Source organism: Beauveria bassiana (assembly GCF_000280675.1).
Source record: "Beauveria bassiana ARSEF 2860 unplaced genomic scaffold BBA_S00007, whole genome shotgun sequence".
In the NCBI taxonomy this organism is placed as follows: Eukaryota; Fungi; Ascomycota; class Sordariomycetes; order Hypocreales; family Cordycipitaceae; genus Beauveria; species Beauveria bassiana.
The window spans coordinates 1,008,407-1,036,401 of NW_007930842.1; the positions used below are offsets into that span (position 1 = coordinate 1,008,407).

The 27,995-nt window shown below is 52.6% G+C and overlaps 6 protein-coding genes across 6 annotated transcripts; 3 read left to right on the forward strand and 3 right to left on the reverse strand.

Annotated features, from left to right (window-relative positions):
• Nucleotides 1-347: 347 nt before the first annotated feature.
• Nucleotides 348-1,378, reverse strand: BBA_03555 (ubiquinone/menaquinone biosynthesis methyltransferase; the record flags this gene model as incomplete). Its single annotated transcript, XM_008598652.1, has 2 exons — nt 348-1,005; nt 1,116-1,378. 2 exons carry the CDS (start codon nt 1,376-1,378, stop codon nt 348-350), a joined length of 921 nt encoding a protein of 306 aa, XP_008596874.1.
• A 1,093-nt stretch (nt 1,379-2,471) lies between these two features.
• Nucleotides 2,472-3,883, forward strand: BBA_03556 (dehydrogenase E1 component; the record flags this gene model as incomplete). Its single annotated transcript, XM_008598653.1, has 2 exons — nt 2,472-3,053; nt 3,110-3,883. The coding sequence occupies 2 exons, from the start codon at nt 2,472-2,474 to the stop codon at nt 3,881-3,883; spliced, it is 1,356 nt and encodes a 451-aa protein (XP_008596875.1).
• Nucleotides 3,884-4,303: 420 nt separating this feature from the next.
• On the forward strand, nt 4,304-8,186 carry BBA_03557 (Pfs domain protein; the record flags this gene model as incomplete). The annotated part of the gene is made up of 2 exons (XM_008598654.1): nt 4,304-6,005; nt 6,778-8,186. The coding sequence occupies 2 exons, from the start codon at nt 4,304-4,306 to the stop codon at nt 8,184-8,186; spliced, it is 3,111 nt and encodes a 1,036-aa protein (XP_008596876.1).
• Nucleotides 8,187-12,345: 4,159 nt separating this feature from the next.
• BBA_03558 (HECT-domain-containing protein) lies at nt 12,346-17,604 on the forward strand (the record flags this gene model as incomplete). Its single annotated transcript, XM_008598655.1, has 2 exons — nt 12,346-17,203; nt 17,258-17,604. 2 exons carry the CDS (start codon nt 12,346-12,348, stop codon nt 17,602-17,604), a joined length of 5,205 nt encoding a protein of 1,734 aa, XP_008596877.1.
• A 423-nt stretch (nt 17,605-18,027) lies between these two features.
• BBA_03559 (uncharacterized protein) lies at nt 18,028-21,117 on the reverse strand (the record flags this gene model as incomplete). Its single annotated transcript, XM_008598656.1, has 1 exon — nt 18,028-21,117. The coding sequence occupies one exon, from the start codon at nt 21,115-21,117 to the stop codon at nt 18,028-18,030; it is 3,090 nt and encodes a 1,029-aa protein (XP_008596878.1).
• Nucleotides 21,118-21,693: 576 nt separating this feature from the next.
• On the reverse strand, nt 21,694-25,986 carry BBA_03560 (exocyst complex component Sec3; the record flags this gene model as incomplete). The annotated part of the gene is made up of 2 exons (XM_008598657.1): nt 21,694-25,775; nt 25,869-25,986. 2 exons carry the CDS (start codon nt 25,984-25,986, stop codon nt 21,694-21,696), a joined length of 4,200 nt encoding a protein of 1,399 aa, XP_008596879.1.
• Between the last annotated feature and the right edge of the window lie 2,009 nt (nt 25,987-27,995).

The window sequence follows — 27,995 nt, forward strand, 5'->3', positions numbered from 1 at the left end:
TAGGATGGGTGATTTTTGGTACTTGTACTTGATGCTGCGGACAGTAATTTCGGCCGGTGGCATTGGGGATTTGTCTTAATATGTCCCAAGTTGTACGGAGTTCAGCCAGAGACAATATTTTGTTTAAAAGTCGGAACATATATCCATTTGCTGTATACTAATTCAGTGGTGACTTCTCCCAGACGATATCGTTGTGTCTAGTTTACATTCTATACAGAGGTGTTCATTATGGCTCAAGGGCAAGCGATGGCTTGAAGAAACTGGCCGATAGCCCTCGCCGCTGTACACCTTTCTCATGTTTCACAGTGTGTTTATTTTTTCTTGGCCGACAGTCTCGAAGAGGCTGTTTATTTCAGCGGCTTGATGCCTTTGTGAATAGCGGCCACGCCACCCGTCAAGTTCTCGTACCCGCAACCAGCCACGTCAAAGCCAGCGTCTCTGATCATGTCTCTGAACTCGTCCTGGCTAGGGAAGCGCTCGATGCTCTCGACGAGGTACTGGTAGCTGTCGCGGTCGGCAGCGACGAGCTGGCCGATGAGCGGGATGGCGCTAAACGACCACTGCTTGTAGGCGGCATTGAGCAGCGGGTTACCGACCTTGCTGAATTCCATACAGGCAAAGACGCCCCCAGGCTTGAGCACGCGGTAGGCCTCGCGCAGCGCGGCCGGCACGTCGGTGAAGTTGCGGATGCCAAAGGCGACGGTGTAGAGGTCGAGCGAGGCGTCAGCAACGGCGGGCGGCAGCCGCTCGGCGTTGGCCTCGAGAAAGGAGAGGCCCGCCTGGTGCGAGGCGGGCAGGCCAAGGGAGCGCTGGCGGCCGACTTCAAGCATGGCCGGGTTAATGTCGGAGATGGTGACGTGGATGTTGGGGTTGGCGTTTTGGTCGTGGGCGTGCGAGATCATGCGAAAGGCAATGTCGCCAGTGCCGCCGGCCACATCGAGGATTTTTTGCGGTCGGCCAAGCGGAGTCGTCGCGCCGGGGTTTAGTGAGGAAACGAAGTAGTCCCTGTTGATGGGAATCGGATTGATCAGTATTGATGTCGGTCGGTGTCATTGTCACGAGCTTTTTGGAAAGGGGGGGGGGGCATTTTCATAGGGGGGCAATTCTGGCCATACTTCCACAGACGATGTACGCCAAAGGACATGAGGTCGTTCATCTTATCGTATGATTCAGCAACGCTGGTAAATACGCCGGCCACACGGCCGGCCTTTTCCTCCTCATTAACTGTCTCGAAGCCGAAGTGTGTGGTGCGGCTCTGCTGGTGCTCGGTCTTGTGGCGGCGGGCGGCCGTGGTGCTGATTTGGCGCATTGGTTGTTGTCGCGCGGCCGCGGCGCGCATGGAGGCGGCGCATGTCCGCAGGCCCTGTCTTGAGGCCATTGTTGTGGTTTATTTGTGATATATGCGTCCGATTGACTGATTGAGTGCCGCTCGTCAAGAAATGGGCTATGCGTCGATGTCGTGCCTGGAAATTTTGGACCTGCGGTTCTCGGTGGAGTTACGCTGGCTCCACTGCTGGTTCGTGCTGCGGCTCTGCTCGATCTCGTCATCAGGTTGGTGATCTTGCCTATCAAGGGCTTGCTTGGCTTGATGCCGGCTTCTCGAGCGTTTATTTGCTGCGGCCAATCTTTGCTTTCAATTGATTTCGCTTTGCGGCTAGTTATTGACTGCTGCGGTTTGAGCAGGTGGCTCGGTGGATGCGATTGCAGCGTCTGAATTATGTTGTTCTTCTGCCTCAGCCTGCTCTGCTTGTTCTTCTTCGTCCCTCGCCTTCGTATTTTGAACCCTCCGAACCAGTTGACTGATCAGAAAGTGCAGACCATAGCCTACGAGGCCAACAACGACAAGGACCACTACGATGGTCACCAACAGGCCGGTTTTTGAACTAGTCATCATCGAGCGCAGAGTTGGTGCAAATGGACACCAAATTTCTTGAATCCTATGAAAATGGGGGTTTTACAATTTTTTTTTTTTTTTTTTATAATTATTCACTTTGGACTGAGTTTTCTTTGGGGGTTGTACGAGCATTGCTTGGCAAACGGAACCGCCAGCTGGCAGCTGGCACTGCTGTGTAGGTACTTAGGTACATAGACGCAGTGTTGCGGTAATAACAACAAACGGGCGACTAACGCGGAGGGATGCAAATTATGTACAAAGATTTGACAGCCAAAGCCATTGGATGGCATTATTAGTTGACCCGGCACAATGATGCTGACCAAATTGTTTGCCGTTTGTGGCAGAGCAGCCCACACTTTTGGCGTACGGCTTAGCGGGTTCAGTCGGCTCAAAGTGACGTCGCTCTGCTTCGGCTTCGACCCCAATCGACCCCAGACAAACAACCACCAACAGCCGAGCAACACTATTTCCCCAGAATTTGAGGCGCTGCGCCGCTGCAACCTCTACTACCAAGCTTTTCTCGTTTTCTCCTCCATTTTTCCCTCTCAAAGAAGGAGACTGCCTCAACCGACACACAATGAGGGCTTGTATGCTGCAAAGAGTACAAATTCGCGGGGCAGCCGCCGCCGCCAGATCGCGATTGTCCGCCCTTGGCCCAGTGCGCGCCGCCAGCAGCGTCTCGCAGCGTCCCAACTCGGAGTTTGTCCAGTTTCCCGGCGCTCTCAAGAGTGCCTTTACGCACAACCTCAACTTCGAGAACCCAGAATCCTACAAGGCTCTTCCAACGTACCGAGTGGTGGATCAGCATGGCGTTGTCGTGGACAGCTCTTTTACTCCGGACATTTCGGAGGAGCAGGTGGTCAAGTTGTACAAGGATATGCTATTCATTTCCATCATGGACTTGATCATGTTTGACGCCCAGCGACAGGGCCGTCTCAGCTTTTACATGGTCAGCGCCGGCGAGGAGGCTGTTAGCGTGGGAACGTCGAGCGTATTAGACCCCGAAGACGTCGTCTTTTGCCAATACCGTGAGCAGGGTCTGTTCAAGGAGAGAGGCTTCACAACCAAGGAGTTTATGTCTCAATTGTTCTCCAACAGAAATGACCCTGGAAAGGGCAGAAACATGCCTATTCACTACGGCAGTAAGAAGCTCAATGTGGTATGTAGCTTGTACAGTCACAGAATATTTATGCACTTTGCTAACAGTGAACACAGCACACCATCTCGTCACCTCTAGCCACACAACTGCCGCAGGCCTCGGGCGCGGGATACGCCCTGAAGCTGCAGAAACTGCAGAACCCCGAGTCCAAGGCTCGTGTCTGCGCCGTCTTCTTTGGAGAGGGTGCTGCCAGCGAGGGAGATTTCCACGCCGCCATGAACATTGCCGCCACCAGATCGTGCCCCGTCATCTTCATCTGCCGTAACAACGGGTACGCCATCTCCACTCCCACATTAGAGCAGTACCGCGGTGACGGTATAGCCAGCCGCGGCATCGGCTACGGTATCGACACGATCCGCGTCGATGGCAACGATATTTGGGCCGTGCGTGAAGCGACCAAGAAGGCGCGCGAGCTCGCCCTGCAAGACGGCGGCAAGCCCGTTCTGATCGAGGCCATGACATACCGCGTGTCGCATCACAGCACGTCAGACGACTCGTTTGCGTACCGTGCGCGCGTCGAGGTGGAGGACTGGAAGCGCCGCGACAACCCGCTGACCCGCCTGCGCAAGTGGATGGAGGCCAAGGGCTACTGGGACGAGGCCAAGGAGAAGGAGGCGCGCGATGCGCTACGCAAGGAGGTTCTCCGGGAATTTAGCGCCGCGGAGAAGGAGAAGAAGCCCGCGATCAAAACCATGTTCGAGGATGTTTACGCCGAGTTGACGCCGGGTCTCAAGGCGCAGATGCAGGAGCTGAGGGAGCTGATTGACAATTACCCTGACGAGTACGACGTAGGTGAGTTTGAGGGTGGCAAGGAGACGCTGAAGACGTGAATGGGCCATGTATGAAGGAAAGACGAAAGAAGTTGAAAAACAGAATAAATAGACGCAAGTCATGAAATAGAATTCTGCGGCATGCCACCTAGCCTCGACCCTCCACACTGTACAGCCCCCAGGCTGAGACGGAGCTGAAAGCCCTGCAGCTGGAAGTAACTGGAGGCCGCCTACGGCCGTCCATCGGTTTCCGCCCTATTTTCCGTTGTCCAACTGTAACTAGTTCTACCCAGGGGTGCCTCAGTGCGCCAACTTTGTAGTGTTCCAGCACAATTGTGCTCGACTAGGAGCTGTCTGGGGGCTGATCTGGCCCGCCTCGTCCGCCGTTATTTAAAAGTAGCCTGGTGGCCTGCTCTTCCATCTCATCTTCTCTCTGCCGTCATATGTACAGACAACATTATACGCGCCCAACCTTTAGCCATGCCAGGTCCGGCTCCCCATGGTCGGAGTAGTGGTCGAGGCGTTCGGCAGACCAACGCTGGGGTTGGTCGAAGATATCGTGGTGGACGCAGGTATCGATCCTCAGCCAGTCTCACCGACAAGAATACCAACGACGACAACGAAGATCACGATGGCAAAGGGTCTATTCATGTTGGCGTCGATGTTGAAGAGGACGGCGCAAGGTCCCGCTGCCTCGCATGTCCCTTCTACAAGTTCGATCCTGCTCGGCACTTTGACTGCTACCGCAAGTACCAGTTAATGCGATACTCGGACGTCAAGCAGCATATACTCAGCCGCCATAGCCTCGGCACCCTTTACTGCTCAAATTGCTGGCGCACTTGGAAGAATAACGAATTATTGCTATGGCAGAGCCACGTGGCCCAAATTCCAGCTTGCCAATTCGTGCCCGAGCCAGAGTCTCTTCGTCCTCAAGAGGCTACTGCGCTTCTAGAACTCGATGTTGCGACACTCAGCCAATACGAAAAATGGTATCGCATGTGGGACCTGTTATTCATCGACCACCAGAGGCCGCCGTCCCCCTACGTGGAGCCTGGGTTTGGGGAGATGCTGCTTCTCATCGGTCACAGTCATGACTCTTTGTTACGAGAACTCCCTCTGCTTCTTTCGGAGTTGGGTATCCAAGTGGACCATCAAGCGGTACAATTCCTTGGCAATCGAATTGACGGCATCTATCGTCAGTCGCTCATTTCGGGACAGTCTCAAAGCCCCAGGTATAGACGGCAGCATGCCATACAGCAGCAGCAGGAGCTGCAGCTGCAGATGCAACAACCCCAGCAGCTGCTGCAGTTGCAAGGACCCCAACTGCAGCAACTTCAAGAAGATAGCGTTGAATCTGCTGCTATCAGTGCTATCATGCCAGCCCAGCTAACCGTCGATGGCATGGAAGAGTACTATGGCATCCGGTATACAGATGTTTTCATGGACGAGTACATCCATCAAGATGCCGGTTTGAACGACATGATGCAATTTTTTGGCGACGGTAACAACTTTGTGCCTGAGTCCCCCCCGACGCCACTCCCCTCCTCCATCAAAGAAGAATCTTCCGAGAATCCAGCTGCTCCTCCGGTGCCGCTGCCGAATGTCGCGAGGGTGAAAAGGTGGGCACCTCGTATACGATCACACCCGAGATCTGACTACTGGCGCCTCCGAGCCCGGCATTACATGTCTTCACCTCCAAAGACACATTTTCCGATCACTGTTGATACAGAATCCCAAAAGGATAAGTCCAATGATGCATTGGTAGCCAACTCGAAGTATCCTACTCTCACAGGGGAAGACCTATTCCTGTTGTTTTTGGACAGGAAATATGACCTTGGTCAAGACATGCTAGACTGTATACAAATGGTACCAGATCAGATGAAGAGAGCCAAAGTATCCCTGAGAACAGGAGCTGCTACTGAGACTACGACATGCCAATCTTCTGTGGTGGTGGGTATCGACTGGCCGCTTCGTCACTTTTTGCAGTCGCAATTTGTGGACGAAGATTCGAGAAAGCAACCTTTTAGCTCGCTCATTACGCTTACAGGCTTTTCGACCGATGCACAGGCCTTAACAGTTGGTGAATATCTGGCACAAACGTGGCCGGAAATTGCAGACGAGATTCTAGAGCTACTGCCAGCCTTACTCGATCCTTGCCTCGGCCGTAAACCTCTACGACAAGGTGAGCTTGTAATGCTGTGCATAGACGAACTGGGATTGCGCCCCTAAAAGAACTTTGATCTTGGCTAGAGCAACGAAAGATAGAAACGCTAACTCTGTGTAGTTTCAGTTACCTTCGACACCTTTGTCCGAGTCTATTACGGAAGAGACCATATTCTCATCAGTGGAGTGGGAGATGAAAACATTATTACTCAAATACTACAAGCATTTACATGGATTAGCTGTACCGCTAGAGCTGGTCCCGCGATCAAGGGTGTCTGGGAATGCACACCAATATTCGCGCGAGCTAAAGCTGTCGAGACCCAACTTGCCACGCCGGTTTTTGTTGTCCACTTCTTGGCGCGTCCGATACCCTTGACGGCACAAACCGGAAGATGCTGGCAGCACATGTTTCAAGGTGCCGTGCTCGCGAGCGGATTCCCAATATCAAAACGGGCCACCAAAGGACTCGGCTTGGAGATGCCGCTCAACATGATGGCAGAGCTCAGTGGATCACGGAGAGTGGTTGAATGGAACGACAAGATCTTTATCAAGGGGTATTCGACCATGGTGGTTGCCATCAAGTCATTGTCAAATATCCTTATTTGGCACTACTACTATGCTCGACCAGGAAAGCGAGTGTCTTACGTAGACTGTATGCAAAGAGTTGAGAGAGTGAACATGGCGAGGCTTGGGAGCTTTCGACACGTGATTGGCTGGTGCTCAAGCAGCAGGTATTGCGCTGGTAAAGTACCTCCACTGCCGGTCGGGATGATTTGCTTACTTTGACGTAGGATCCCCGGATGCGAACTATGAAATCTGCGGTTCGCGTCTGCCACGTTCTTCTGCCGGCTTCTTTCTAGACCAGGTGGTCATCTCCGCAGGCAGCATGATAACCGGCGGAGCAGTATTGACTCCCGGCGTCAAGGAGCTTCCTCCGCATCTCCCAAGAAATGGCACAATCCCTCAGCTGAAATGGTTATCTAAGAGATATATCGTGTTTTGGGATGAGAAGGTGAAGCGAGGATGGCTCGTCAACGGTACCAGCGCGCTGCTTCACATAATGCGTGCTTCGTTGGCACAATCGGAACACGACGACAGCAGCGCCTGTTTACTGTTTGACAAGAGCAAGATGAACAATTTCCCAGATAAGTCGTATAAGCACAACACGGCGATGCGCGTGCTTATCGATCAGGGTAACCAGGGACTCGTCATATATCCAGACAGCATTTACCAAACGCGAAAAACCTCTGCAGACAGCGGCAACTCGACAAACACGCAGACATCCACTTATTTTCACTTTGGCGACCTTGCTAAGAAGCACTTTGCTGCGTTGGAGCAAATGATCGACTATCACTCGCATCTCGCCGGCCGCGATGGCATCAACCTCAAGATACGCCTGCGAAAGCACCTTGAGGGCTGGGATTTTGTCGATCTGGTCAATGAAATCAGACCTCAGCCGCGCGTCGCCACGATCCCGACGCTCGGTCACGGCTGGATTGACTTTGTGCGCTCCATCGAGGCCATCACGCTCTTTGGCAGCAATTTTGGTGAGCTCCTCCAGCCTGCAAGCCGCACGGGGCTGTGCGATCGATGGAGCAGCCTGCCGCAGCAAGACTACTTATTATCAGCCAGTGTCGCGGACCTGACGGCCATCATGGAGCAGTACGGCGACCCGCACGCCGCGCCGCGCGAGTTGGCGCGCAACATAATTTGGCACTCACCCGCTGACACTTACGCGGCGTGCCCGTGCAAGCTGTCGCAGGCTTCCAGGCATGGAAAGGCTGCCGCATACCACGTTAGCCCCGTCCAGGTGCTGCTGCCCAGCGGCCGCTTGCCGCCGGCGAGCGGACAGAGAGAGCTGGAGCCAGACGGCGCCGTGGTGTTTGGACACAATGCGATCTTCGGATACCGTTGGCCGGAGAAGGGTACTGACGAGGTGCCGGCCAAGGACTTTCTCGTGCCGCTGCGCAATATGTTACCCGTACGCCTCTCCAAGCCGCAGGCAGAATCACCCGACACGTTGGACAGTAGCGAGACGGACGTGACGAGCCGCATTGATTTCGAGCCGTCCACCTCGACGCCGAGGGTAGAATCGCCGCCGTCTCTGCGATCTAGCCTGCGGAGCTTGATACCGAAGCGGCAAAGTTGCACATTGCAAGAGGAAAGAGAGACTGTCAAGAAGAAGATAAAGACCAAATAGTACGAGGAAGCAGCTATATCACGGGGCAAATGTTGTGGTGCTAGTGGAAGGTAATTGTGCCTTAAGAAGAAGAGAAAGGAAGCTATTTAGGTAGGTTCAGCTATGTGATATGGGAAAAGTCTGGTACGCCTGTCTACTAGTTAATGTGGGAGAAAGTCATTAGCTCGACAAGAAATTGATAAGCGAGAAACGCTAACGCGACACCCTCGTTACTGTGTCGGCTATCAACGATTGTCTTTGTGCCTGTTGAGTACGGAACATATCCGTTGTTCACGAGTTAAAGCTTGCGGCAGCGGTCCACAAGTAGTCAAAAGTCCTGACAGTAGGCTAGACCATACAGAGACGCTGGCCTAACACCTAGACGTCCTTGTCAGTACAGCTATACTTCATGATTCCCGACTAACCATGTGGCTAATAATGAGCATCATGAGTGGCCGGCGCTGGCAATCCACCTTTTGCAAGCCGTTGTCTTGGGACTCGGCCGAGTCGCGTCCGGCTCCGGACCGCACCCTGCCATTCGTAGATAGCCAAAGTAATTGATACTCTAGCACCAAAGATCACCACCTTGCCACCATTTCAAAAGTCCAGTACCTGTTCTTTTCCTTTTGAATAGGTCCTCATGAAAACTTGCATTCGTACCAAAACTATATATCAGGGCCCCCGCCGTCATCGACTAGACGCGCTTTTACCGGCCACGCAACCAGCAAGTGGCCTGTGTGGGGCCGGAAGCCGCGACAATATCCACGCCGGCCCGCTGGCGTTGCGGGTCTGGAGAGGCTGAGGCTCGGGGGAATGGTAAGTAGATAGATGATCCTGAGCAGGCTGCTTATATCATGGTATGTACTATTATTTTTTTTTTTTTTGCCCCGTTTGGAAGCATGTCTAGCTATTCCCCGACTAAAAAGAAAGGAACAATGAAAGTTTAAAAGAGGGCCGCCCGAAAGAAAGAAACATGAAGAAATTAAAAAGTTTACAGCCTTCGCCCGCTTGTGCCACATCTCTACGCGACCTCTCTCTTCAGGTCTAAAGATGCAGTAGCAGCAGCGGCTCGCTTCCTCCTCTACCAGCACAGCACCAACTCGACGGTCTCGGAACCCTAACCGTGTTTTCGGTGTCAGGCCATTTCGGCTTCAACAAACGCGCCTACTGGGCCCCTGTCTGCACCTGGTGGGCACGTTTGGGAATGTTGGGCATTTCAAGCATCATCAGTCTGGTTTGGAGAATCGACATCGCATCCGCAGTAGGCGCGACAGCAACAGCAGAAGAAGCAGAAGGAGGGGAAAAAAAATCGAACCGAGTCGCGCCATATTTTGCTAATTCTTCAGAGTGAACGAGGGCTACAACGAGCCACACAAGATGGAGGCTAGGGCGACAGAAGACACAGAGGCGGCAAAAAAAAAAGACGCGGGAGAAGACTGCTGCGCAGACATGCCGCCTGCCACGGCCTTGGCGCAGAAGAGCCACGACATTCGCGATATGCCACGCTTCTTCCCAACCGAGGAACCTGGGTAGAAACCAGCGCGGGAGCAAGGCCGGCAGATATGGGCGTATCTTCGTGATAAGGGGACTGATGCACCCGAGCCAGAACAAGGTCGAAAGGTTCGCTCTTCCAGCGGTAAGCGCTCATCACCTAGTTACGTAACCGGGACACTGATTTGCATCCATTCGCAACGGAAAATGGTCGTCTTTGGTTTAAGATTCAATCGCTGCTGATTCTAGCGTCGCTCGAGCGAGACTTCGTCGCGAAACTGCTCGATCGGACTGCAAATACTGCTTCACTGACTCTACATACCTGTCTTCCGCTTCCCACATGGAGTCACCATCAGATCAAGAGCCTCGATCCGTCTTTGAGGGAGTTAGTCATCAGTCTATTTCTCTGATTGAAAGCAAAGAACCTCGATCCTTCGTCACAAAATCTAGTCACGTACTGTGTCCGGTACATCACCGTTATTATTAATGTACCCATCCATGCCCACTACAGACATCATGGCCCTGCTCGGTGAGTGATGGAACGCAGGCGCTAATGGGTCCTGCCCACTACGCCGGAGTCGAAGCCCGATTCACTGAGGTGAAAGCGAGTCTGGCGGGGCACGAAAGTAAAGAGGAAAGGGCATATCTGCGGTTAGCAGGTTTTGTCCGATGAGGTAAATCCAGGTGCGGGGTGAGACGCTCCAGGTGTTGCTGCAGCGGAGATGTTGTGTCAAAGGGAGCTGGCCTGGTGGTGACGGGATTAACAGATTACAGTGACAGTCTAACTAGTTAGTCTAGTACGTGCCCGAGTCGCGAGCGCGCACACCATAACGTGTCTTGATTAGGCGACGAATTATCAAAGTCGGGTACGCCAACTGACCCGTTAAAAATTATTGGACAATTGAACAGATAGCTTGAGCCAAAATCAATCCTGTGTAGGCCACTTTCCCCGTTAACGGCTCGCCACAGCAGTAATACTGGAGCAGGCCCTAAGGTAGGCACGCACCCATCTTTATTATTCGGTGGTAGCCTGTAGGTACCTGGGCCGTTGTTGCTGATAAATGATGATACAAAAGTGCTGTCGAGACCTCGACACCTGACTGACCGCCCGCGCACCCATCTGCCCGCACCACTAAATAATGCCAACCACCACCCGCACACCGGAGGCCAGACATCACGACAACCACGCTTCTCCCCCACCCCCTCCACGTCCCCAACAACCGCACAATACTTCCTCATCCGCCGTTATCATCATACTCGACGCACACCGCCGACCCGCATATCTTTGACGGCACCGCCTCCGACAAAACACTCCTGCTGCCCGCTTCGAGCTCCGCGCCAAATCTACTAATGGCGTAGTCCGGGCATGGCAGAACGAACACCGGCAGGCGATTACCCAGTGCCACTTTCTCCAGACGACGCTGCCACGGCCAACACTGCACGTCTGACGCCAGTTGCGCCTCAGAGGTACGCTCTTCTCATTTCCACTTTGTGAATTCCGTTCCGTGTCGTCCCTCCCGTACCGCTTCTTTCCCCCCTTGTGCATCCTCGCCATCCTGACTGTGACGTTGGGTGTCTCGAGCCACCACCATCTACTGTTTTCTCGTCAGCCAAGTCGATTCACTTGCAGCATCGTGCCGGCTTCGATCTGGCGTTGAGTTCCCTGTCATTTCCAAAGGCCAGCAGACTCACCGCAAAGCATTTTCCATCCGCTGCCGGCTCGCCCAAGGCTGTTTGACTTCCTAGGCCCTCCCTCCTCACCTCGCTACAAACGCACACGCTCGCAATCAATCCCATGTGTCCAGCACCACGACTACTTTTTCCCACTACCACATGAAAATTCCACTTCTGCTCATTCCGTCGCCTCTTCTCAAGACACTTTGTTGCTTTTTCTCCGAGTCGTTTTAATATCCAGCATGTACTCCCTGCCATCTCGCGCTTGAACGCCTTCTGCCAGTGCAGCAGCCTACTTCTCCAACCCTCGACACTGTAGCACAGCATTCATCATCCCTGCTTCGCCGATTTCTTCTACAAACCGCTTCTTCCAAAGAATCACTTGCTCATGTCTCCAAGAATTACCAGGTCGTCTGCCCGCCAAGCTGCCAGTCAGGTGGCCCAGACTTCGGCAGCGCCAAACGCCACGAGACCTACTTCAGAATCCGCCGATCGCCCGACTTCCCCAAAGACACCTCTACAGCCTCCTCGCAGCAAACGCAAGGCTTCGGCGGGCTCCAAGCTGTCGGCCGATATACCACGCCCCAGCTCCTCGGACCGGAGATCTAAGAGGCAAAAGATACCCGAAGACACGGCCACCGCTCTGCCTCTCAGTGCAAACACAAAAGCACCGCCTAAGGGTCTTCGTAAAGAAAAGACCTCTGCTATAATGGACGGCTCTAGGTGAGATACAAAAAGTGCTTCTTCTTCTGCGCTGTGCTCGTGCTAACACCTGTCAGTGATCGTGACGCTCCCAGAGAACCCACGCACGATAGCTCTTCCGACAGCTTACACGGACGGGCAAGCCGCAGCAAAAAATCGACCCATAGCCCTCCCGGTGCGTTTACCTACAGAATCTGGACGGTGGCTCCATAATGGCTGTACTGACATTTCAATGATAGACATTCAGGATGAGCATTCTTCCCTTTCTCGACGATCTAAACGTCTCGCCGCCGACGCAGATGAAGACATCGTAATGGGTGGCACCGATGCCAGCAGAGATGATCCTGAGTCGATTCAGCACGCCTCAACAAAGCCCGCAGATGAGACCGATGGTAGCGAAGACGGCGGCAATGGCCAAGACACAGTCGAGAATCACGACGGAGAAGAGGGCGATGAGGAAGAGGACGACGACGACGATGACGACGACGACGACGAAAACGATCACGGTGACGCATTTGGTGACCATGATGACGGCGACCCTTTCGGCGCGTTTGGAGCTGCAGGATTATCCAGTACTCTGCGTGCTCTGACGGGAATGATGTCTGGCCTCACTGCCCGTTTGCGTGAGCTTCTCAACAACCTTCGGGAAGATGACCTCTCTCTTCAGGTCATTGCCTTGCAAGAGCTCTCTGAACTTTTATTGGTTTCCAACGAAGACAATCTTGCGGGGCACTTCTCTCCCGATGCTTTTGTAAGAGAGCTAGTTCAACTGATGAACAAGGAGGAGAGCCCAGAAGTGATGCTCCTTGCTTGCCGTTGTCTGGCAAATCTGATGGAAGCTTTACCTGCGAGTGTGGCGAATGTCGTCTATGGAAACGCTGTGCCAGTGCTGTGCTCCAAGCTTCTGGAAATATCTTTTATCGACTTGGCTGAGCAGTCGCTCAGTACTTTGGAAAAAATATCTGTTGAATATCCTTCCAGCATAGTCCGTGAAGGCGGTCTCACAGCTTGTCTGTCATACCTCGACTTCTTTGCCACGAGCACTCAAAGAACTGCAGTCACAATTGCGGCCAACTGTTGCAGAAATATCCCTGACGATTCATTTCCAGTCGTCCGAGATGTCATGCCGATTCTTCTCAACGTTTTAAGCAGCAACGACCAGCGAGTTGTTGAGCAAGCTTCGCTCTGTGTCTCTGGCATCGTCGAGAGTTTTAAACACCAGGCTACAAAGCTCGAAGAGCTTGTAAGCGTCGATTTGCTACGTGCCGTCTTGCGCTTGCTGGTGCCTGGAACGACGAACCTTATTGGGTCTAGCATCCACACCCAGTTCTTGCGTGTTTTGGCCTTCACTGCCCGAGCAAGCCCTCGGCTATCTGCAGAGCTCTTCAAGCTCCACGTTGTTGAGACTCTTTACCAGATTTTGACTGGTGTTTCTCCGCCGAGTGGCACGGAAGACGTTGCCTCCAAGCTCGACAGCGTCGTTATAATGCAAGCCCTGATCCACCGGCCACGCGAGCAAATTATTGAAACCCTCAACGTCATTTGCGAGTTGCTTCCTGGACTGCCCAAGGACGCCGATCCAATGTATGGTGACTTTGTCGAGTTCAACGGTCAGAATCCAGAACCTACCTCGGCTGTCGGCGATACTCGCCAATCTCCTGCCGAAAAGCGCCTATCACTCCTCGACGGCTGCAAAGACGAAGTTCGACGGTTTGCTTTGATCATCTTTCCAACCCTTACAGACGTTTTCTCAAGCACGGTCAACCTGAGCGTTCGCCAAAAGGTTCTCCAAGCACAGATCAAGATGCTCTCCAATCTTGACGAGAAGATTCTTGAAGAGTCCCTTGTCCCGGTACCCTATGCTTCATTCCTCGCCTCTATTCTTTCTCAACAGGATCATCCTAGTCTTGTCATGCTTGGCTTGCAGGCTACAGAGCTTCTCCTCAGCCGCCTTGACAGAATATATCGCTATCAACTCTACAGAGAGGGCGTCGTCCTCGAAATCGAAAAACTGTCGACCCAAGTCCCCGAAGAGTCCGCGCATGATCTTGCCAAGAAGGGTGACGACGACGGCGGGGAGAACTCACCTACATCAGAAGACGAGGACGAGGACGAGGACCATGATGACGAGGAAGGCGAAGGCAATCACGGTGAGGAAACCGCTCAGGCCGAGCAAGTCCGCGACGAGCCCGAGACAGCCGAACCCGAGGATGAGGAGGACGAAGATCACAACAACCAAGATCAAGACGAAAACGTTGGTGATGAGTCTCCCGTTAGCTCCAGCTCGTCATCCGCCTCGGAGCCAGCTGAACCTCCACGCAGATATCTTGCAAATACTCGAGGTACAAAGGCTCACATCTGCCAAGTCGCAAAAAAGTTTTTAGAGTCTCATGAGAATGAAGACCACAGTCGTGATATGAAGGCCAAAGCGAGCCTCATTATGGACAACCTGACCAAGCTGGCTGGCGATCTCGAGAAGTTCTACTTGCAGCGTACGTCGGCTGATCTGTCGCCAGGCGTTGGAAGGGCCTTGTTTGCCCGACTAGCAGCCCAGTTTGACACTGATCCGCTGGAGAGCGTGACGAGTGCAGAGCTGCTTTCCTCTGGCCTTGTACGATCGCTAATGGAAGTCTTGAGCAATCCTGACGAAGACTTGGCTCGTCTGGCGCAGTCAACCTTTTTGGAAGTATTCATGGGCAAGAGCATCAAGTCCAAGTCAAAGACGGCGACGGCTGAGTCTCCAGTCACGCCTTTCAGCATGATGATCCATAAACTGCAAGACTTGCTCAGTAGGTCTGAGCACTATGAAGTTGTCACTGTTCATCACAATACCTTTGACGGCAATCGCACTAGTCCAGCTTCAATGCTCGGCAAACAAATTCGACTTCGTCTTGAGGCCGACGATGACTCAAATATTCCTCGTCCGTATAGAAACATAATGGTTTCTATACATGCGATTGCCACATTCAGGTCTCTTGATGATTACCTACGCCCACGCATCAGTCTTTCTGAGCGCCCTCGTATTGCAAGACGTGACGGGATCACACAGGCTCTTGCCGCGATGGCTGGACTCCCTCTTGGTGGTACTCCAGGCTCACGCCTCGCTGACAGCTCTCCGTTTTCTCCTGGATCAGTACCGCCCCCTCCTCCTCTAGCCGGGATGTCGCCCGGCACACCTCACTTGCGACGCGCGGTCAGCAGCAAGCCACCACGCCACCCTACCACTCCAACGAGTGCTGACCAGACCGCGGGGCCTTCGCGCTCTGGAAAGAGCTTGAGGAGATCCTCCCGTCGCCAGGCGACATCATCAGACCCTCGCTCTCCTGCTAAACCCGCCCGTGATGAGGACGAGGCTGAACAAAGCAACTTGGAGTGTGCTGATGAAAAGCAAATCAGTGAGGATGACGAAGACATTGCCGACAGCAGCGCTCTGGATGCCATCGTTGGCGAGCTTCAGGATATGGACGAAGAGCCAGTTGTCCCTACCACCAATGATCCTTCCGCTATTGACTTTGAGGTTGCCCCGACTGGAGGTGTGACAGCTCGCAAGGAGGATGGTACCAAGATTGCTACCCCCTCGAGTGAAGATAAGCGTCCAGCTCGGCAGAAGCATACCGCGTTAACTTCTACGCCGGCTGGTTCATCACGACCTATGTCGTATGCGTCGGCTCTACAATCTGTACCCCAGGACTGGCACATTGAGTTTACTCTCGATGACAAGGTGATCTCCAACGAGACGACGATTTACCGCGCGATATTCATGTCTGCCACCAAGACAGAGGATCAGCTCATAAGCCGCAGTATTTGGTCTGCCACTCATCCCATCAAATTTAAACGGGTTCCTGGCCCGCCGGCGGTTGAACCTACATCGGTCACCACAAACACCGAGGCAGAGTCCGAATCCCCAGATGGTATTCCGGCGTCGCTTGCCAAGAACCCCACTACAGCTTCCATCTTGCGTCTACTCAATATTCTGCACGAGCTCAACGAGAATATCGAAGACGTCTTAATCACAAACGACCACCAGACTGTCAGCCTCAACGTTGAACCACCCTCTCAATTTGTCAGCACAAAGCTGACAGCCAAACTCAACCGCCAACTGGAAGAGCCACTTATCGTTGCAAGCAGCTGCCTGCCTAGCTGGTCAGAGGACCTTGCTCGACTCTACCCCTTTTTGTTTCCGTTCGAGACGCGTCATCTATTCCTCCAGTCTACTTCGTTTGGTTATGCCCGGTCGATGGCAAGATGGCAGAATGCGCAGGCCGAGGATAATCGACGGGACCGGCACAATGAACGCCCTTTCCTGGGCCGATTACAAAGGCAAAAGGTCCGAATCTCTCGCCTCAAGATTCTCGAGTCGGCTCTCAAGGTCATGGAGCTATATGGTGCTTCACAGAGCATACTCGAGGTTGAATACTTCGAAGAAGTCGGCACTGGTCTTGGACCAACCTTGGAATTCTACTCGACCGTTTCCAAGGAATTCGCCAAGAAGAAGCTCCGTCTTTGGCGTGACATTGATAGCCCTGGTTCCGACGAGTTCGTGTCTGGTCCATCTGGACTGTTCCCTCGACCACTGAGTGCAGAAGAGTTGGGCACACCTAACGGAGAGCGCATTTTGCACTTGTTCAAGATGCTTGGAAAGTTTATTGCACGCTCCATGATTGACTCGCGCATCATTGACATTCACTTTAACCCGATTTTCTTCCGTATTAGCGATGCTGCGGCAGCAGGTGTGAAGCCGTCTCTAGGCGCCGTCAAGGTGGTTGACCCCGGTCTGGCAAGGTCACTCAAGGCAATCAAGAAGTACTCTATCGCCAAGAAGGCAATTGATGAAGACCCAAACCGAACGCCCGCGCAAAAGGTCGCTGATACTGAGAACATCTGCATTGATGGCGTACGCTTGGATGACTTGTGCCTTGACTTTACGCTTCCCGGTTATCCTGGCATCGAGCTGGAAACAAATGGGTCACAAAAGCGCGTGACAATCGACAATGTTGATGCCTACCTGGACAAGGTTATCGACATGACTCTCGGCTCGGGTGTGCGCGCTCAAGTTGATGCTTTTGGAGCTGGCTTCTCTCAGGTCTTCCCGTATTCCGCATTGAGCGCCTTCACTCCTGCTGAGCTGGTTGCACTCTTTGGTAAAGTCAATGAGGACTGGTCGCTCGAAAGTGAGTTAAAACTCTTATCTCTTGAATTTGAACCTGAAGCTAACCCGCGTTCAGCTCTCACGGACTCCATCAAAGCCGATCACGGATTCAACATGGACAGTCGCAGCGTGAAGAATTTATTGCAGGTCATGAGCGAGTTTGCTCTCAGCGAACGCCGTGAATTTCTCCAGTTCATCACTGGAAGCCCGAAGCTCCCTATCGGCGGCTTTCGCAGTCTCACTCCCATGTTCACTGTCGTTTGCAAACCAAGCGAGCATCCATACACTTCGGACGACTATTTGCCGAGTGTAATGACTTGTGTCAATTATCTCAAGCTACCCGACTATACCGACCACGACACCATGAGAAGGCGGCTACTAACCGCCATGAAGGAGGGCCAAGGAGCTTTCCATCTTTCTTAATTATCAGGCGTTAAAACATGAGCATTTCCACAATTTTATTCTAGGTGTTCAAATGTGGCACCAACGAAGAAGAGGTCTCAAGATTGTGCTTCTCTAGTCTGCATCAGCGTCTGCACTGCCCATGTGACGGGTGCAAGACGAAAACAGAGGCACCTCGGAGAGGTGATGATAATTGTATGAATGGGTCACGGGCTTGTTTGTAATTTGTTTCTCCTCTTCTTTATCTCTATAAACCTGGCATTAGCATCAAAAAATGAAGTATGGGATTATCTGATAAGACGAATAGTTTGCACGCGCTTGCTTTGTAAATGACTGGCTAAAAACGGTCTCGGAGTATTAAAATCAAATCCATCACTCGTGTCTTCTTCAATAATATCACATCTCGCACTTGTAGTCAGGCCGTTGCTCTCATTCTGTCTCCATTTACTCATCCCTCTCCTCTTCCGAGTCGAAAATCTCCTCAGGCACCCCGCGCTCTTGCTCCTCCTCATCCCTCACGAGGCTCTCGGGTAGGATCTGGCTGCCAGTCAGAAGCTGCGAGGCGGCGAGGCTCACGTCGAGTCCCGAGACCCCGCTATACGGCATCATAATGGAGGAGCCGCCGTGGTCGTCGAACACGAGGCTCTCTGAGGACCCGTCGGCGGCGCGGCGGGGGATAACACCGGCTGCATCAGGAGCTACCGCTGCCACGCACGGTGACGCGGGCATGTCGACGGTGGACGCCTGCGACGCGGTAGTGGCCTGCGACGGGCGCACGTGGGCAGGCTGCGTGTGGTGCTGCTTGCAGGCGCGCGCGGGCCGGGCCGGCGGCGGCGGCGCGGGCATTGTCGAGGGCGGCGGGCGGGCGTACCGCAGCGGGGAGCTCGCCTGCTGCCGCTGCTGCTGCTGACGGCTGCGCGCCGGGGTGGAGAGCCTCGAGGAGCGGCGGAGCGGCGACGAGGACGCTAAGGCGGCGGCGGTCCTTGGCGTGGTGGAGGTAACGGCGTCGGCGGGGTCTGCAAAGAGGGCCTGGCGCAGGTTCCAAAGGAGCTGGCTGACGACGGCCGGCGGAAAGTAGACGTAGCGGCGAACGGGCCCGTGGATCCAGTCCTCGGCGCGCATGTCGTCCTCCTGGGCGGGGTTGTTGAGCTCGTAGACCTGAGCGACGCGGTAGGACCAGACGCCGCGGCCGCCGCAGCCATTGTCGCGGTGGGGATCAAAGTCGCCGCCGCTGCTGCCGTCGGTGGCGGCGACGCAGGCGAGGTAGCGGAGGACGCCGTCGTGCAGTATCCAGAAGCGGACGACCTGCGCGGGGATCTTGAATGGCAGGACGACGGCGTCTTGGTGGCCCGAGAGCAGATTGGCGAGCGTGCCGTGCGATAGCGGCAGGAGGATGTCGGTGCGGGCCGAGGCGGGCGTGAAGCCCTGCAGCGTGGCGAGGGCGACGCGCTGCGACTCAAAGGGGACGCGCTGCGACTCAAAGGGGACGCCCTGCGTGTCTACGGGCTCCGGGTGGTGGAGCGGTCGTCGAAGCGGCGTGCCGTGAGCCGTCTCCGGGATGTCGTGGGAAAGCGTAGGCTGCGGCGGCTTCCGCTTCGGCGGCAGCTTCGCCGTGACCGAGGGCTTCAGGGCCGATGGCGGAGCGGACTCTGGTGTGACGACGGTTCCAGATGAGGGCGGGGGACTCGAGGTGCGAGGTCGTCGGGGCGATGCCGCCGCTGACGAGGACGATGGTGCGTTGGCGGCACGTGGAATGCCGCTCCATTTGCGCACGCTCGACTGTAGCTGGTCCATGAGGAGCTGCGTCTCGGCACCCGCTGCGAACCGCGACTCTTCCGCCTCGTCCTCAGTGGCGTCGCTCTCCGCGCCAAAGTCGTCCGAGTCGTCGTCCGAGTCGGGGATTTCCCGCTCCTCGGTGATGACAGCCGCGGCTACATCTTCTTTCGGTGGTGGCGATTGCCTGGCTGCTTCAGGTGTCGTTGGCAAAGGCTGCTGGCTCGCCGCCGGGACAATCTGGGAGACTGCGCCGTAAAACCGCTCCTCTACCTGCCCGGCTTGGCTTTGAGTCTGCAGTGGTGCTGGGTCAGCTTCCTCTTCGCTCTCTGCAGAGGTGTCGACTTGTATTGATGCTGGTGCGGCAGCGGCAGCCTGTGGTGCAGATTCCTCTGCTGGTGTGCTGAAGACGTCCGTCTGCGTCTGCGACGGCATGCTATGCCGCGCCTGCGTGCCCCCGACCGAGCTCCAGCCCTCCGTGGCGTACGAGTCCTCAATCACCAGCTCCGGCTTCTTGGCCGGGCTGACGCGCTTCGTCGGCATCCCTGTGAGCTCGAGTATCGGCTTCATTGGACTCTTTTGCTTGCGTCGTTGGGACCCCAACGACGGTGACAGAAACGAGTTGGGCGCGCCATAGATGGCGGCGATTCGTGTCGGAGACGGCGAGATGTGCTGCGCCGAGGGCGGCAGGTCGAAGCGGATGCTCTTGATTGGCGTCTGCGGCACGATGGACTCTTCGCGAGGCTGCTGCTGCTGACTGATTTGTGTCCCTTGCCTCCTCCTGGTGCGACGTTGTGGCGACGGGCTGTGATCTTCCCATACTTGAGTCGCTGCAGAGATAGACTCGGCATCTGTGCTTCTTTTGCTCGCTTGCGTGCCCATGGTTGGGCTCTGCGGCTCCTCTGTACCAAGCCACTCGAGGAAGCCGCCGTCGTCGTCATCTTCGACGACGCCGTTTAGCTCCTCGTCATCCGAGTCGGCGATAAAAGATGTCGTGCGACCGATGAACTGGGTTAGGGTCTGCGTATGGTAGCGAGACCTGGATGGTCCGGCGAGTGGCGAATCGCCCAACGTCCTTCGTCGCGATGACTTGCTCTCCTTCATGGTGCTCCTGCGGTGCTCTTCTCCCAGAGTTCGCCTGCGCTTCGTCTTTGACGTGTCTATAAATTCCGGTCCACGATGTGCCCTCGCAATAGGTTCCTCGTCCTCTTCGTCTTCTGCTTCAGTGTCCAGCACTCGCTCCTCCTCCTCCTCCTCCTCCTCCACCTCCTTCTCCTGCTTCTCTTTACCCTCCTCTTCCCCTTCCTCTTCCCCTTCCTCTTCTTCTCGCTCTAGATATTCTAGAGGTTGTAGCGGCGCAGGCTGCACCCCAGGTGATCTCCTCCGCTTGGTGCCTTTCGGTACATTATTCTCCTTTTCCGCTTCCGCCTCATCCGTCTCTTCAACCTTGTCCAAATCCCCAACATCGCTCGCATCCGATATCTCCACCACGTCTTCTTCTTCCTTGAAACTGGAGGCAAAGTCGTACTGCGTAAGCGTCTTTTGTTTTAGATTGGACGTCGGGTGCGCGCTGCTGCCTAGTTGGATTTCCTTGTCGTCGTCGTCTTGGTCCCCACGGCCGCTACTCCTGCGATTTTGTCTGCCATATGTGCGAATTCTCCGTCTTCGAGCAGGAAACTGAACTTGTTTGAGTGATGGTGTCGATTTGTAGGCGATGCTCGATGGAGGGGCTGCGCCGCCCGATCGTGTATGTGGCGTCATGTCTGGGATGTGTAAAACAGAAGTCGTGTGTCGAGTTGTGGTCCAGCGCAAGAACTGAGCTTGCGAACAACCCCTTTAAAACTTGTCCAAGGACCCAATAGCCACAAGTCGAGCAGGATGTCGCGCTGCGATGGCCTCGTTAATGGCTTGCTATCGTGTAAAGTGGAGGATTGCGGTGTAAGTGGACGCGCACAGGATGGCTCAAAAGACGCGGTCAACGCGTCCACTTTAATTAGTCCCGCCATAGCCAATGCCGTGTAACTCGTTGCATATGTACATGCTGGGCACAACGCTACATGAAACTGGCAAAGAATCCACGACAGAAAAAAAACCCCAATTCTGAGACTTCGAGTTTCAATGCTTTCTATTCTGTTTGAGCACTGGAATTATGATTTCTGGCCAGCAGAGTTGCTGATGCGCACAGATTCCGGCCTTACACATGCAAGCTTTGCACTATCAACAGTTCCAAGTCCAGATGCTCGTAATCGTACACGCAATAAAAAATCCCATCTAGATTGGCCTGCTCCCTTCTCCAACCACCGTCGTAAGCTTCAATCACACACGTATACCCTCTGATCATTTATCCCGAAAGGCTGCCTTGACTTCCGCTCTAGGCCATTCAAACGGCACATCGCCTCCGTAAACGTTCGTCGTTACGTTGCCAATTCTGGTCTCGACCTTGCCGTAAAAATTCTCGCACTCGGTCAGCACCTTGGTAACGAGGCCTTGGCTGAGTGCAGGCTCATCGGCGTCGCCAAAGTGCTTCTCAACACGCTTGCGCAGAGCATCGATGCCCTTGCGGAGATCCTTGGCATCGTACATGCTGAGCACCTTGACAAAGACGGACTGGCTGTTCGATGGCTGTCTGGCAATGGCAGTAGGCGACTTGCCCGTCTGAATCTGTGCCTCGATATTCTCAAGATGATCCAGCAATTTCCCTAGCGGCCGGCGCATGACAGAATCGAGATATAGTTCCATGTGCTCATGATAGTCGTTATTTGCCTGGTTTTTCCAGGTTTCAAGCACGTCCAAGCCCCGCGAATCCGTTTCTTCAAGGAAATGGTTCATGTTCTCAACTAAGAGGACATGCTTGTTGAGAGCTTCCTTGCCTTCGGGATCAGTCGTAGTGGCCCCTGAAGCACCACCGGCTGTATTGTCGCGGGCAATGGCCTGTAGTAAGTCGAACATCTCTTTCAATATTTGGTCATATGCGCCGTCGATCATGCGCCGTAGCGGTAGGTTTGGATCTAAGCCGTCAATCATATTCTCAACTGCAGTGAGGAAAGTTGGGAATATACGAATGATCGAGATGACGCCCTTGCGCTTGTTCACCTTGACCTTGGTATCACGAATGGCCTGAACCTGGTCTTCGACAAACTTCTTGAAGTGGCCTTCGAGTGAACTGTGCACTTTCTGCAGCGTCATATTTAGAAAATCCTGGTTTGACGGGCCCAGTTCAGACATCTTCTTCTCGAGAAGTGCCAGGACGCCGACACCTTGTAGTGGAAATTGGCCGAGAACCCATTCCGCCAGACGTTGAATATCAATTTCCAAGAATGAAAAGATGAATTCCATGGAACTAGTAACGCGTCGGCCCACATCGCGGATAGGTTCCTTAATCCGATGGCGCTTCAAATCACCACCCCGGCGATTGTGAGGGGGTGTTGCCGCCACCGCGTCTGGGAAGTCAAGCGATTCTAGCGTTGTGGCGTGGAAGAAGTCGATGATGAAATTTTGTTCCATCTCGACTAGTGGGAGGAGATCGTCTAGGACAGCACCAAATACTTCAAATGGCATAGTACGACCTTCTCCTGCGCTCTTCTCAACAGCGCGCGACGAACTGCCATCTGCAAGCGGCGATCGCAGAGCTCTCGCTAATGTTTGACTTCTCTTAACTGTCAGTTTTCTTGCTGCCGTCGCAACGCCTTCCTGTTGTTTCTCAGCTTGCGAAGAGAACAGAATACCGGCTTCGTCGCCCGTCATCTTCCTTGCATTCTTACGCCAGTGCGCGATGACGTTTTGAAATTCGGACCTATAAAGCGGCTGGCTCTTTTCCTGATATATTTGAAGAACGCGGTTCCAGTTCTCCGAGTCAACATCTCTCGCATACAGCATCAACGGACTATACTTCCAGAGAAGTTCTCTTCCAATATCGTGATAACCGGCATCGGCCTTTTTTGATAGAGCACCATCCAGAGCCCGCTGTGTTTCCGCATATGCTTCTTCAAATTGCCTTGCCATAAATTCGACAAGACGGCGCATGAAAAGTCCACTCTCCTGCATATACATTTGCTTCTTCTGTTGTACGATGCGCATCTGGCCGTAATTGCTATCAAGGCACGCGTCAAGACTCGTTTCTTGTTCGACTCGGCCGCCTTCGCCCCCTACTTTTCGCTTCGGGTCGATCTTGGCCATTGCCCTAAAGAGCACAACAAGAGATGCCTCTGCATCTTCCAGGCCACGCAAATTGTCGAGCGGTGCGAGTTGCAGGGCCTCAAGATCACTGCTTGTGATGGCGCAGGTCTCGAGAAGGGACTCGAGCTCTTTCTTAAGTAGCTTCTGGTTTGCAGTTTGGACCTGCAAACCTTGGCCTTGCGCTTCGATGTACGTGATATCGTCTGACAATGTCGAAAGTTCCACGGAATATAGAGTCAGGAGGTTATCCAGCTCTTCACATTCAGCAATGGCTAAATTGACACCGTCTCTGATGGCGTCAACTCGTTCATCGTCCTCGCGGAATCGCGCAAGCCAACCGCCAGCCTGCGCCTTGTTCAGTTCTCTCTCAATGTCGATTTTCAGTTCTTCGACATTGTGCGAACGCATTCTGTCGCCAGGGATCCAACCAAAATAATCGAGCCATTTACCAAATTCTTGACTTCGCCCATCTAAAAGTGCTGGGTCAACTCCGAGCGCCTGAAGGTACCTCGAGTCGTGACTGGCCGCAGCTGCTCGAGCTGCTTTTTCTTTGGCTGCCGCTTCTGCCTTTTTGAGAGCACTTTCGCTGGCGCCTCCCTGCTTCGGCGTCTGAGTTTCTAACACTGGTGGCGGCGTGGGAGTAACCGTCACTTGGGGTACGTTGGACTCTTGGGGTGGTGGCATGGGGGCAGTAGGTTGAGGAGAGGTAGCGACCACACCGAGCTGAGGACTGGTCGCAGAAGTAGCAGCAGTGAATGCGGCGGTTGATGCAGAAGCTATAGCTGCTGGCTCAGTTTCGGGAGTGTCTGGTTGTTGATCTCTCGAAATTGGTCGTGGTGGCGCTGGCACAACGCCAGTAATACCATCGGGACCATCGGTCGTCTTCTGCTGCGCCATTCGCAATCTCTCTGCTGCACCACCAGGGCGTGGTTTAAATGCTGAAGCAGCGGAAGCAGCATTTGCAGCTTTCCAGAACGCGCCAGCAATATCACCTCTTGACCTTTTTGATTTGATCATGGGCCCTAGACCAGGTCGCGATTCTTCTGTGGGTTCAGCGGGCACTGGTGGTGGCTGTGCGACTTCTTCGACAGGCGGAGACATGGGATCGCCTTCACTATTCATGTTCGCCATTGCCGGAGATGTCATGCCAGGCGGCTGCGCGGGTTCCAGTGAGGGCCCGCCCTCCAAAGTCCGCCCGAACGCGCCCTTCATGGGTGAGTTTCGATCACTACTGCGAAGTGGCGGGTATACGGGCTCCTTCTTGTTGATCGGACTATTTAGCGGCGGGGGCACAACATCCCTATCCATCGGGCGCGAGGGATCCATAGGGGGTCGACGACGTTCGGGAGGCGGAACATCAGAGCCCTGAGGCGTGATGGGTGGCTGCTCTGGGACATCACGAGGGTCACCATACCTACCTGGCGTGGAGGGAAGGTTGGGTCCGTTGCGCGACCTAGGGGGCTGACTAGCGGTGTCTTCACTGCGCGCTGAGGCCGAGATGTTTGTAGCAAAGGAGTCCTGGCTTTTGTTGGCTTGTGCAGCCCATCGTGGCGGCGGCGGTCGGTCCGCTCGCTCCTTGGAGAATGAGGACTCAAAGCTACCAGCTGGCGAGTTGGCGCCATTCAGAGGAGGGCGAAAGGGCGCCTTTTGAAACCTAGAGGATTCGGGGGTCGCTTGGCGGGGTAGACCAGAAGGCATTGATAGACCGGGCGAAAGAGCCGAGTCTTGCCCTGGAGGTCCTTGAGAAACAGGTGTCGTCGCATTTGGTCTCGGAGGTGCACTGACTTGGCGTCTACCCGCCCCAATGACTTGGTCTTGCTCTCTGGGGTCGAATCCAGTCAGCTCGGGAACCTTCCCACCCGTGTATTTGCTGTAGATCTTAATCAAGCTCGCGACAAAGAATTTCTTTTCCTTATCTGTTTGTGCTTGCCAATAGTATTGTTTCCCTAGGGTGACTGTAAAACCAGTTTCTCCACCCCATTCGCGCAGGTTAGGGTTAACCTGAGGCCCGGTGTAGGATTCGATGTGGCTGAGATCATCGAGATTCCAGGTCTTGCCAATTGAAAAGGTCCCGTTGGGATTTTCTTTAGATTTATGCATGCGCACCCGTCCTGATTGACGGACGGCAACGATGATGACACGAGGCTTCTCGGAATCGGGGGTCCGGGCTTGGGGAGGAGGGGGTGACGTAGGGTGCGTCGAGTATTCTGTGATTCTTATATGGGTGATGTATGTCTCGATTACTGCAAAATAATCAAATTAGCGCATGTCTGGAGATGCCCAAATCCATCATGCCTTGTGTAAATAATGCGGGCGTGAAGAATGTGCAAGCTTACTGGAGCCGTCTTGGTCTTTTTTGCTGAAGCAGCTCTCGATGATGCGACGCTTCTCATCCTCGAATCGCTCGGCCCTACTGGCCACCGCGCCAGAGCCGGCTCCGTTTGCGCGGTCCATGTCCGAATGCGAGAGTTATCATCAAGCAGAGGTCGATATTTGATGTCGCGGCATAATGGTGCAGCCAGCAGCGACACAGACGAGTGATGTCGGGAATACTATGTTTGGAGGTGGCGGGAGTGTCGCGGCTGGAGTTCAGGAGTGCGGGAACGCGATGGTGGGTCTGCCTTGAGCTGGGGCATGGGCCATGGACCATGGACCATGGACCATGCCTGGTCGACGTTCAAGTCGATTGGGCTACAGACTACCTACCAAATTTTGGGGGGTGGCTTTTAATACTTTTTTATTAAAGTCCATTTACCCTTTTATGAAACTCATTCAGACATATGAGGGTCGTCTGCCCGGAAACCCACTCGAGCGGTAGGGACAAAACTCCAGGCCAACTTATTAGCGGCAGAGCTCACTGACGATACCCGAGCCGCAGCAAGAACGCCCTACAGGCCCCTTGACCCCCCGGTAACAGGTGCTCGAAGATGTTAGGCCATGCACTGACAATGTATTACGTAATGCAGCTACAGAATCCAATAATCCATGAGTAATGCTAGGTGGACAGTGCCATATTGCTAGGTGGACAGGTACACATGACGCCCCACCTAAGCTACACTAGCGTAGTACCTTGATTTTTACGTGCGCGCCTACTATAACTAAAGTACCTTTTTAGACTTACCTAATTTAGCTATTTATATTAACTTTAACACTAGTAGTAAGTAACTATTATAGATTCCTCCTTTTTCCCTCTTTTATAATACCGCCGCTAGTAATAGTAGACTTGTCCGTTAGCCCTAAAATTCCTCTACTACTAGCGTTATTACTTTATCCTTCTCTTAATACACTCTTTTCTATATTATAGCTTTTCTATTATTTAAATAGCACTATAATTATAAGGGGTAAGACAGTAAGAGCTACCTAGCCTAATAGTAAATATATTATTAATTACTACTAAATTATCTATAATAAAGGCTACTACTAAGCCTCTTAAGGTAATAGCCTTTAAAAAATAAGATTTATAAAGACTAACTACTCCTTCTAAATTAACACTAAAATAAATAAGGGACTAGCTAGCTAGTAGATATATAAGGTTAAAGTTAGCTCTTATAACTACCTTATATCCCTTAATCTTACTACTTATTATACTTATTACTATTAAATTAAAAAATAATAAGTCCTTAAAGTAAAGCTTTTAAAACTAAAAACTCTACCTACCTAGGAACTTAATAATATCTTATAAATTACCTACCTAGAGCTAGTGCCTCTTTAGATAAATAAAGATATTTATAATAACTATTAATAGGTTAGAAAGTAGTTACTTAATAATATAACTTCTATATAATAATAGATTTAAATTCTTTAATAATAAGGCCTTTAGTACTATATTAAATATAATAAAAATAAGCCTATTACTATATTCTAGACCTATCCCTAATATAAGAAGATATAGAAGTAATTTTTATATATAATTAGGCTTAATAATATATATAAAATAAACTACTTTAAAATATATCTCTTCTAGGTTACTAAAATAACTAACTAACATTCTATTATTAATCTTAGCTAAGGCCTTATTAATATAAAGACTTTTAAGGGCTATAAGTAACTTCTTAGCTAGCTTAATAAATTCTAATAATCCCTTAATATCCCTTAGCTAGAGGCTATAATTATAGATAATAAAGCTACCCTTAAAAAGGCACTATATAAGATCTAGCCTAAGGTTTAATAGTAACTCTATATATTCTATATTAACACTAATATTTAAGGCTATATTAACACCTATTAGGTTAAATTAGATAATAATATAATTAAGCTAGAAGAGGTTAAGGTGCCTTTATATAATTACCTTAACCCTAATAATACTATAAATCCTATTACTAAAAATAACTATACTAGTATACTAGCTACCTAAAAAAAGGTTATTTTTATATTAACTAAAGCTAAATTTATTACTTATTAATAAATAATAAAAAGGTAATATAGCTAGTAAATAAAGATATTATAATATATTACTATATACT